At 33.1% G+C, this 11,367-nt stretch overlaps 1 protein-coding gene across 7 annotated transcripts in view; it reads right to left on the bottom strand.

Moving 5' to 3' along the window:
- Positions 1-310: 310 nt before the first annotated feature.
- Positions 311-11,367, bottom strand: part of NFXL1 (nuclear transcription factor, X-box binding like 1) — a 65,488-nt gene continuing 54,431 nt past the window's right edge. For 6 of the 7 annotated variants that reach the window (XM_073237668.1, XM_073237666.1, XM_073237671.1 and 3 more), the window contains exons 19-23: positions 9,995-10,064; positions 6,870-6,974; positions 3,805-3,891; positions 2,948-3,001; positions 311-630 (exon numbers count right to left, since the gene is read on the bottom strand). In XM_073237668.1, the coding sequence (XP_073093769.1) occupies positions 457-630; positions 2,948-3,001; positions 3,805-3,891; positions 6,870-6,974; positions 9,995-10,064 (490 nt within the window). In that variant the 3' untranslated portion in view covers positions 311-456. The remainder of the gene's footprint in view (positions 631-2,947; positions 3,002-3,804; positions 3,892-6,869; positions 6,975-9,994; positions 10,065-11,367) is intronic. The other variant, XM_073237672.1, reaches the window with a different exon arrangement.

The raw sequence follows: 11,367 nt of genomic DNA, 5'->3' as shown, positions 1-11,367 counted from the left end.
CAATGAACAACTAACATTTTACCCTGCCAGCAGCTGTGCCCTCTGAACTATTTTACAATTTCAGTCATGCTTTTACTATTAAATAATGTTATGTTGCCACTTCCAGTATGCTAAGATAAAGCTTAACATTTTGTCCTTCTATCAACACCTGCAAGAGAATACAGGTATGAATGTGTGTGTGTGTGTGTGTGTGTGTGTGTGTGTGTGTGTGTGTGTGTGTGTGTATCATGTTCTACAATACAGGCTTTCTAATATTCCAAATTTAACAACTTATCTAAATCCAACCTGAGGTATATTAACAGATGAAAAATTTATATGTGTGTGTGTGTGTGTGTGTGTGTGTGTGTGTGTGTGTGTGTGTGTGTGTATCATGTTCTACAATACAGGCTTTCTAATATTCCAAATTTAACAACTTATCTAAATCCAACCTGAGGTATATTAACAGATGAAAAATTTTTAATCAACATCATGGGCTATATACCATGCAACCACTAAAACTACAACTGCACACACAGGAAGGAGATAGTATTTGTATTTTTGCCATAGCGTTGGTTCAACTGCAACTTCATCTCTTTTCCTGTTCTTCTTCCGACGACCCTTCAGTCTGTTTTCAAAAGCCTCCAGTTCAGCCTAAATCAAAACAGTATCATTTTTATTAATTCAATACATACATTGATCTGAACTTTTCAACTTGGATGAAAATAAACCAATTTGGGAAATGTTTTAATAGTAATAGTATATACTAGACTGATTTGGTATTTTAAAAAATGCTTTATCATTATATTCAACAAATTCAGAGTTTAAGTAAGCAGAAAGGGAATTGGGGAGTAATAAAAGAGATTATTTCAGACTATAGGCCTGACTTTGATACTAAATATAGACACATCTGGTTAAACCAGGGTACCGTAAAATACAGGCATTATTTTTATGATAACACCATTAATATCTACTGGGGCTCTTCAATATATATACCTTCTAGAAAGTGCTAAAAGATACCCATTGAAAACAAAAATATTTATAATGCTAGTTTTTAGTATTGTTGGTAATAAACATTTAATGGCTTATATGGAAGAAATTTAAGTGAATAAAGAGAAAAAAGCTGCCATAAATTGATGACTCTCTTTATCAAATACATTTTAAAACATAAGAGTAAAAATTCTTTGAGGGAAAAATGCTCCATGCTTTAAATCAAAATGACTATTTTATAAAGTTGAATTATATAAAATTTAGTTCTAAAAAAGATTACTGGATGACATTCATTTTAAAATGTGGATTTTTATTCCAAGTTAATAACTTACTTATTAATCTTTGAAACATGATAATGTAATACACACTACTACTGTTATTAACTAAAATGTGATAGTTAACTAAAATGTATATGTAATATCCATGTAAGATTTTGTGAACTTAATAGAAGGAAATATAAACTTCAGTTAACATATCCATTACTTTGTCCACAAACCCCACTTGAAATAGACCTAATCATATATTTCATTTAAAGTGGCATTCTTCAATGAACCAAAATGTCAATATTCTCAAGTGCTTGCTGACATATAGAAAAATGTCAAAATATATTAAAAACAGACAAACTTGAAAACTACTGACACAGTAAAATAACTGATGCTTTAATGAAGACTCACAGTCATCAAGTTTAATTTACATTCTATATACTGTTTAAAAGGTCAATAAACAGGGAATTTATTTAAGATTTCCATCCATAAAGGTTTATAAAAAGGGGGAGGAAGGGACACTCAAAACTATTGTTAATAATTTAATTTCCCAGTATTCCAGTAGAGGGAATAGATGAAAGAAAAGAGGGGATAGATGCCAAAAAGAGGGGATGTGAACTCAACAGTCCAAACAGGTTTACTGCCAAACCTGAGAGGGACCCCTCTGTCTGGCCAGCAGAATAAAGGAAAGAGAGTCTCTAACACGTCTAGAGGCCTTTTATGGCCAGGGTTTTTAGCAGGCTCTTTGAGGGGAGGAGTCAGGGGAAAGGTGGGCTTGTGGCTTGCTGACGTGTCCTCTGGACAATGCTTGTAGCCTAGGTAAGATGACACCTAGGTCTCTCTGAGATGGTGGGTGGGCTTATTTGAAAGGTGGTACTCAGGTCCGGATTCTATCACCAGCCAACAGGTTTTACTGTATTAGCTCTGATAACTTATGGTGGGATATTGGGCAAATCAACTTTAAAGACCGTAAAATATCAGTCATTTTAGTCCACCTTTACTTCCTACACAATTCTAATGTCCTCCCTCAAGTCATGCCAATTCCAATTTCCTCATTCATTTAAGTAGTAGTTTGCATAAAATATACCGATTGGTAAGTATAAAGCACCTCAAAATGCAAACTGACAAATAATTACATTATCACAATTAGAAAGTTAAGCCACTCTCTGGAGCCTAGGTTCAATAAAATATCTGAGTAAACAGCAGATATCAGAAATATACTTATTATCTAGGTAGTAAAAAAGAACAGATAATCTTGCATTTAAGAATCTAATGAGGAAATTAGGAAATGGTATCATTAAAACAAATGTACTGGTTATGATACAGCACTTATTTGTTAAGATAATCTCTAACTAATATATAACTCAAGTAAGTTTAGATGCATGAAGACATAGGCCCCAGGAGATGCCAACCCCCACTCCCCAAACCAAAAGAGAGGTTAAAACTCTTACCAATGGAGCATGGGTAAAACTGGTAAGGAAGTAAATAGGGAATATACAAAATACTTGTGAATACATGAGATCTCAAGGTTCTTCAGAGGTTCAGTATACCTGGACTAAAGTAAATGAACGGCTAATTTTGTTTTAGCAGGAACTACATTATTTTCAGTCCAGAACAGAGTTGATTAGCCCAGGTCTGAACATGGAATATATCTTCTATTTGCATAAAAACCAACAATAATGCAAAAAGACATCAATCTGGGTATTTTGTTCAGTTACCTGTTGTCTCCGTTTTTCCTCTTCAAGTGCAGCTTTGGCTTCTGCTTCTTTTATCTGTTTATAGACACTTAAACTAAATTAACATTGTAATCAACAAATTTCATATAGAATTTTAACACCTTCCCTCTCAGGCTTCATTAACCCGTAGCAATTTTGGAGAGCTTTAAATTGAAAGATATTAAAAGAAATGTAAATGTTATACTGCAAGTGTTACCAAAATACTAATAGGCTGGGAAGTGAAGGGAGGTAGAGTGTCATAGCCTTATATAAACATTTCAGCTTAATAACTTATATAACAGATATTAGATCATAACTCAGTCACACCACTCTAAGCTGAAATACTTTTATAACTGGATTTTTTTCTCTTGAGTTACCATACAAAGAATCTATAGTCAATTATTAAATGCCACTCTTTTTCTAGAGTAGAAATTACTATTTTTCTCAAATGTCCTATCTGAAAGGGAATCTATAGTTTCAAACAAAATCAATAGTTTATTCACTAATTATGTTGATGGAGGGAAATAGTGACAGTAAAAGGTAACCCACATAGCAAAGAATCCTCAAAACTTATTTTTGTATTATTTTAACCTAATTTTCAGGAGATAACACTAGCATTAAGATAAATAAATGTATTTTTGAGCACATACACCAACTGGTACAAAGACTGGAAAAAAATCTAGTATTGACTGGACAATAAAAAGCATTTCTGAGTGTTCAAATTTGGCCTATAGAATTGGGCTTTTATTACAAAAGCAAAAAAAGGTAAGATTTTGAATTGTTCATAACAACACAGAATAATGCACACAATTAATAGGGAAAGACCATTAGCACATTAAAAATATTTAATGTGACATTACCTCAGATGCTTTCCGCTTCATTTCCTTGCATGTTGTGTCACATTCTATGGAAATCTGATTTTCACGTACTTTATTGCAGTGCAATTCCTTCAAATAAAAATTTTTTAAATTTTATTTTGAGTTTTCCCTCAGTGTTCTATCATACAGTATTTTAGCTGTATGTCATAAAAAAGCAAAATTTCTCTACCAGTCTAAGGTTATACACATTATTTAACAGTCACCTTGAATAACACTTAATGGTGATATGGTTGCAAGTATTAAATATTCAAGCAGCAATTATTCCTCTATTTTCTCTTAACTGCAAAAAAGTGGATACCATAAAATTGAAATCATCCATTTAATAATTACTAAGACTTCAATTCCATTTCATGTTTATTCTTTACTTTTATTCTTTCTTGTTATTCTTCCAAAGCTTCCAGGGAATAAAACGTTCTACAGTAGTGCCACCCAACACAGCTTTCTGAAATAATGGGCATATTCTAAATTTGCACTACCCAAGAGTAGCACTAGCCACAGATGGCTTCTGAACACTCAATGTGTAGCTAGTGAAATCAAGAACTGAATGTTCAATATCTTTTTTATGTACTGTTAATTCATTAAAATTAAAATTTAAATAGCCATATGAGGCTAGTGGCTACCAACTCCATGCAGTTCTAGAGAGTTTTCCAGAGATATATAATTTTTCTTTCAACCATTTAACCTTTTCTTAAAAAGATGGAAATCATCCCCAAACTTATGTTTGCACTTACTGTCTCTTTAATGAAATAATGAAAACTAATCTACTCTTTTCCTGATCACATGACATCATATCTATGATCAATTTATGCTCTGTTCTGTAATAAGTGGTCCTTATTTTAAATAGTCTTAGAACTTTGCTTTTGTAGATTTTTTGTCTACCTTTTATTCATTCCCTATTTTGTCCTGCTAGATGTCTTTTTGCTGTCAGTATATCTATTGTATCAATTATTCCTTTCTCACCATGTCCTCAGACACTAGTTTTTTAGTTCAACTCTACCAAAGTTAAAAGAAATGAGATCATCAAATCCTATAAGCAAAGTACATATACTTTAGGGAAAGCATTTTATAGCATGGAATTTTATAACCTAGAGGGTTTTCCCTCATTAGTTCTTCATTTATGGTTGAGGTTGGTGATAAACACAGACTTGTCCCTTCCAAGGATAGTCCAAACAAAGGAAAAACAACATGAACAAATGTGAGACAAAAATAAATATTGTGTTTTTGTAGACATTTAAGTCATCAGCCTGGAAAGAGAACCATCTCTTTTCCCATTGAAAAGGTACTTTAATCTATTACATGCCAAGCACTGTTAGGAACATGGGACACAATAAGGAAAAGAATGTAATGATATGGCAAGTGATAAACTAATACTATCAGCTACTATTTATTAAACATATCAGTCACTGTGCTAAATGCTATGTAAGCATTACTTCTTTTATTTCTTTATCTATGTATAGACTCCATTTTACAGGTGAGGGAACAAGGTTAAAGACTCCCCAGAATCACAAAGCTCTCTGTCATAAATCTAGAACAAAGAAAGCCTCCAGGAAGGAACACCTAGATGTTTCCCAGGGAGACAGGGAAGGAAGACCTTCCCCAACAAGGAAATGCTTGTACTGAGTATTAGCAGGACTTAAGTAAGCAGAGTGATAAAGGAAAAAACATTGTGTTTTACAAAGAAGGAATATATATAGCCACAGATTAAAGGAAAGTACAGCATATAAATTAGGGCACTTAAGTAACAGATTCACAGAGATGACTGCTAGAGGATGAGAAGGGACAAGAAGGCAAAGTAATATCATGTATTCCCTAGCATGCCGAGCCTGTATATATATACACACACCCCTTAAAAAATGAGTATTTTTTTTCCTTTAAGTAAAGAATCATTGGAGAACTTAGATCAGGGAAGTATTATGATTAGAGGCAAGAAAATCTGCTATAAGGCCACTGTCAAAGTTCAAGAATGAGCTGTTGCCAATGTTCTAACAGGTGGTAAACTGTACTTGGACAGTAACAGGATTTGACAGAAAACTTGGGAGACATCTCAGAGTAAAAGTGACTAAATTAAGTATTACTTTCATGCAAAGGTAGTCCAATTTAAGTATCTAAAATTTAGGGACTCAACTCCAGAGGGGTGAAGCCTACAAAATTAAATTCAGGAAATGGATAGTAGGAGCTGTAAAAATAAATGAAAACCAAAGATCCTCAATAAAAGTAGAAGATTCTCAACAAATATTTGTTGAATTAATGAATAAAAGAGTGAATTTAAAGAGAAGAAAAAGGTAACTAGCTTTAGTGAATTTTCATAAGAACATGAAGAGAAAAAGGAGTTACAAGAATAACTGAAGATAGGGAAAATCCAAGGTCAAGAAAGAAGAAAGTGTCAAAGGAGTTGGCAGTGTCACCAGGGAAGTCAAAGAAAAGGAGAGCTGACGAAAAAGACCAGCCCGCACTGACACTTGAGAATTCAGGGGGACTCTTCCTTCACGTCTCACTTAACAGCATGTAGTTGGCTTCTGTCAAGCTTTCCAATAGTTCATTTTTGCCTTTTTCCTCTACTACTTCATTGCCACTATTTTACCTTAAAATGAATTCTTTCCAAGTTTGAATGTTATTTTATAATTTTATAAGGCTATGCCATGTGAGGTTTTTTAAAGCAACATTTCACAGCTGAATACAGAGGCAAAAACTGTTTCATAAATAAGAGCAACAAAGGTTAATTCCAAACCATTTCTTAAACCATGAAACTCGCTTTATTACAATGCAGACCTCAAATCTAGAGCACATTGATTCTATCCAAAAAAGGGCACTGAACTTTGTTCCAACATAAAATAATCTTCTTTTAATATTAAATCATAAAAAACTAAATTGACTAACAAAGTGATTTTTAAACTGCTTATAGAAATAGATGGGCTAGTAATAAAAGGATTCTAAGAAATAAGATCTTAAAACTAAAAGGCAAAAAAATAAAGCCACAGAACTACCAAAACAGAGACCAAAAAAATGTTTTTACACAAAAAATATTTTCAATAACTTAAAATATTTACCTTTTTTATTCTTTTACAAGGACATCTAAGTTTTACCTTTTGGTTGCAATTAAAGGGACATTCACCAGGATGGCACATCTCTTTACATCTATGACCACAAGGAAGCTAAAATAAAACCAAAATGAAAAAATTACATATTTTACATTTTAGTCATGCTTTTAAATTCCTTTTCCTCTCACAACTACTTTAAAAAAGAATCCATCACAATAGGGTTAACCAATTCAAGATAACAGGCTAATTTTCCAACTTTTTCTTTTAGATATAAATTGCTTTAATGACATAGAAATGTTAAATATTCTCCCCTTCACTCTAAGAGTGCACCTTACATCACTCTTGTGGCAGGGATAGCCATGTGATTAAGTTCTGGCCAGTGGACGGTAAGCCTAAATGCATTTGTGCCTCAAAGCATTCCAAGAAGGCATACCCATGTCTTCCCCTTACCAATGTGCTGGAAACAATGGCTTGTTATATTCTGGAAGAGCTGAAGAGTAGTCTCAAAGAAAGTTGATCAGAATGCAAGTATACGATGACTATATCTTCATTAGAGATTTCACAGCAGAAAATAAAGAGGTTTTGCTGAAACATCCCACCCTGATACTCATTTAATGATGAGGCAATGTCCTACCCTTTCCATTCAAAGTAGATACTCAGCCCGTAACATCATTCTGCTAGCAGTTTGGTAAGTTATCAGATGGTTTACCAACAAGTACTGTCTAGTTCAAAATGTTCCATTTTAATCCCCACAATTTAAAAATCTCTCTTTAAAAATAATTAAGGAAAGCTTGAAACACAATATTGTTTTTGGATAAACACCCATACCACCATCATCATAGCCAGCACTTACCATCTACTAAGACCTTTACATGTTATTAACTTATTTAATACTCAGCAAGTATTAATAATAGTACTCTGAAGCACTATTATTGCCCTCATATTAAGATGAACAATTTGAGTTATAGACATTAAATAATTTGCCTAAGTGAGAAGAAGACAAGCTTAAATGAGAATAATAAAATCAACAGGAATCATTTTTTTAAATAGAATTATATATGTAGGGCACAGTTTAAAGGTGCAGTTCTTAATGATATCTACATTTTTCCTTTAAATTCAAACCTAACTAATTTCCTTTAGTTAAATCCGGAACACATACAAAGTATATACATATCAGAGTAGTAGAAGAGATAGAAGGATACACCCATGCCATTCCCACAGTTCACTCTTTCATTCACATTCTATAAACATTTACCAGCTGCCTAATATGTAAAACCAGGGAACCAGGGACCAGATACAAAGATAAGTATGACATAGTCCTCACTCACAAGCAATCTACAGTATGGGGAAGGAAGGAAAAAATAAACAGGAATTTATCAGTACACCAGAATTTATCATAATCCCATACCTTAACTCTTGAGTATAAGACATCTACTGCAGATTCAAAGTGACAAAGCTCTTAGCTGTTCTTAAGTATGCCTTGATTCTGTAGGCTTACTGGTTCTCAAAGTGTGGTGCTATTACATAAGAGATTAGAAATGCAGATTCTTGGGCTCCCACTCCAGGCCCACAAAGTCAGAAACTTGGGGGAGCCCATTAATATGTTTTAACAAGCCCTTAAAATGTTTCTGAGCTTCTGCACAGCAGAGTTTGAGAACCACTGCTAGAGTCTTACCAAGAGGCTATAAACTAGAATAAGTTCGATTAGACACAAGGATATTCATCTATCCACTTCTAGACTGTTCCAACTTATAATTCACTTGTATTTTTCCAAGCCTGAAGATATATTTTTTAAGAAAGCCCAAGGAGACTCTAGGAATACCAGGGGCTCCAAATGGCCTATAATCCAAAAATCAGGAGCACGGAAACAAAATTTTAAATAAACAGTGCCCTCTCATCTAGTCCCACGAAATGTCCTAACAGTAACAGAACTGAATCATAGCCAAAGCAATGCTAAATTGCAAACTATCAATCCCTGAATCACATTTTTTTCATTCTAATTACATCACATACCAAATTACTGTGTCAGATTAAAAATAAAACATTCTCAACTACTTATTACCTGGAATCGGAATTGGGAGAGAAATAAATATAACTTAATAAGAAAAAAACTCAGGATTTAAAGAATTCAGAAAATTAAATTTGAAATATTCCATATCCTAAATTACACTTATATTCTACAAAGACAAGATTATTAAAATAATCATTCATTGCTTAAAATTGGCATCCCTTTTTATAATCTTACATAACTTATAAAATTGCCAGATTCAATTTCTAATAATTCTTAAGCAGAAATCCATAAAAAGTGTCCAAAGTTTTAGTTAAAAGGAAATACTATTAACAAAAATGCATATCATGTATTGATTTCTGTTTTTATTTAATCAGAAACTGACTACTGTATTTAACACTTTGTTGTTGGATTTTCCTGACTCTAAATAGTATCAGAAACTCTTAGGTAAGTGCATAAAGAAAATCCTCACCCTTAAATTGGCCACACGCAGATGGACTACTCTGGTTTCTCAAATTATTGCCAGGACAAACCACTAGTAAATTTTTACCTTTTTACTTAGAACTTTTTTGAACCACTTTTGATACTTTGGGTTTAAATACAATGCATACACAAAGCATCAGAATCTTTAAAAACAAAACTTCATATATGACTACTTTATATTAAAGATAATGAACTTTAAAGTTCATACACTCACACATATATACACACACAGATATAGCTGTTTTAATAACCTACTACAAATTTACTGTTAACTGTCTATGACTCACACAGTTCTTGATCTATCTGTATTTTAAGGGGGGTAAGCATTAGGTCAATATTTTATTGTACAAAGTATATAAGTTATCTTTAAAACTATTTAAAAATTTTTTTGAAGACTCACTGGTAGTCCTAGTATCCCTATATTTCATAATATGCATCTACTGTAACCATAAGTGTTACATTTTTATAGACATCAATTTCTTTTTAATTATTTTCATCACATTCTTAGACATTTTCCTTTCTGGACACAGATTTCTAGCAGGTCCAGAAAAGCCCTGAAACACCATGACCAAACAAGAAAAAGAAAAAAATCCAAGAGAAACAATAACCTGGATTACAACTTACAAGGTTCTATCAAGCTTACCTCTTTAGGACACTGATTTTTGCAACAACCGAGGAGGTTCTTTCCATTTACATCAGCTGTGGTTATTTTTCTAAACATAGAAGAGGAAATTTTGATGATATTCAAACCAAAGTCAGTTTATAGCATAATTTTTCTCAAAATAATTCACAATTTCAAAGATGTCCATAAAATTATTTTATTTCATTTTTTCTTGATAAGTATCTAGTGGTTCATCTTTAACAATTACCTTCAAATTACTTAAGTTCTCTGATAATTCAAAACTCCAGCCCTTTATCTATTACCAACAAATCAAATGCCAAAAGAACAATCACCGCAAACAGGAAATACTAAACACATACCAAATACCATCTACACCTGGCCTAGTTCCCCTGCAGATCAATCATTATTCTTAATTATATTTCACCCTAAAGCTCCTACAGGAAAGACTAAAAATTAATGGTTCAATTGTTACTCAAAAACTGACCCACTATTTACAATAGAGAAGATATGGAAGCAATATGTGTCCATCAGTAGATGAATGGATAAAGATGTGGTACATATACACAATGGAATACTATTCAGACATAAGAAAGAAAGAAATCCTACCATTTGCAACAACATGGAAGGAGCTAGAGGGTATTATGCTCAGTGAAATAAGTCAGGCAAAGAAAGACAAATACCAAATGATTTCCCTCATTTGTGGAGTATAACAGTGAAGCAAAACTGAAGGAACAAAATAGCAACAGACTCACAGACTCCAAGAAGGGACTAGTGGTTACCAAAGGGAAGGGGTGTGAGAAGGCAGTGGGGAAGGACGGAGAAGGGGATTGTGGGGTATCATGATTGATGCCCATGGTGTGTGTGGGGTCACGGGGAAGACAGTGTAGCTCAGAGAAGACAAACAGGGACTCTGGTATCGTATTACACTGATGGGTAGTGACTGCAATGGGGTATGGGGGTGGAATCGATAATAAGAATGATATAATAACCACATTTTTTTTCTTGAGAAAACTTCTTAAGAGTGTATATCAATGATATCTTAATAAAAAATTAATAAATAAATAAAATAAAATAAAATAAAATAAAAACTGACACAGAAAATGTTCACCCAGATTAATTTCTAAATAACAGGAAAAAATGCTATTTCAAATTAAGGAATTTAAGATGGGAATTTAGGTGGGAATCTAAATTTGGTGGGTAATGCAGTTAGCTTACTAGACAAGCCTTTTTAAGTGCTTTTGGATTACCTATTAATATTATAAATGGATTCACTTTAGATTCAATCACTCTAGATTAGTCTGTGCTTTTACATCTGATTCAATAGGTGACTCAGAAAAAGTCACAGATACCCAGGAAAACTATTTTCTCGTATAGTTGAATAGAACCACAACAGA

The sequence above is a fragment of the Manis javanica genome, chromosome 5, assembly GCF_040802235.1.
Source record: "Manis javanica isolate MJ-LG chromosome 5, MJ_LKY, whole genome shotgun sequence".
Taxonomy (NCBI): Eukaryota; Metazoa; Chordata; class Mammalia; order Pholidota; family Manidae; genus Manis; species Manis javanica.
Note: the sequence above shows the minus strand (reverse complement) of the source record. Positions and strands in the feature narration are given on the sequence as shown.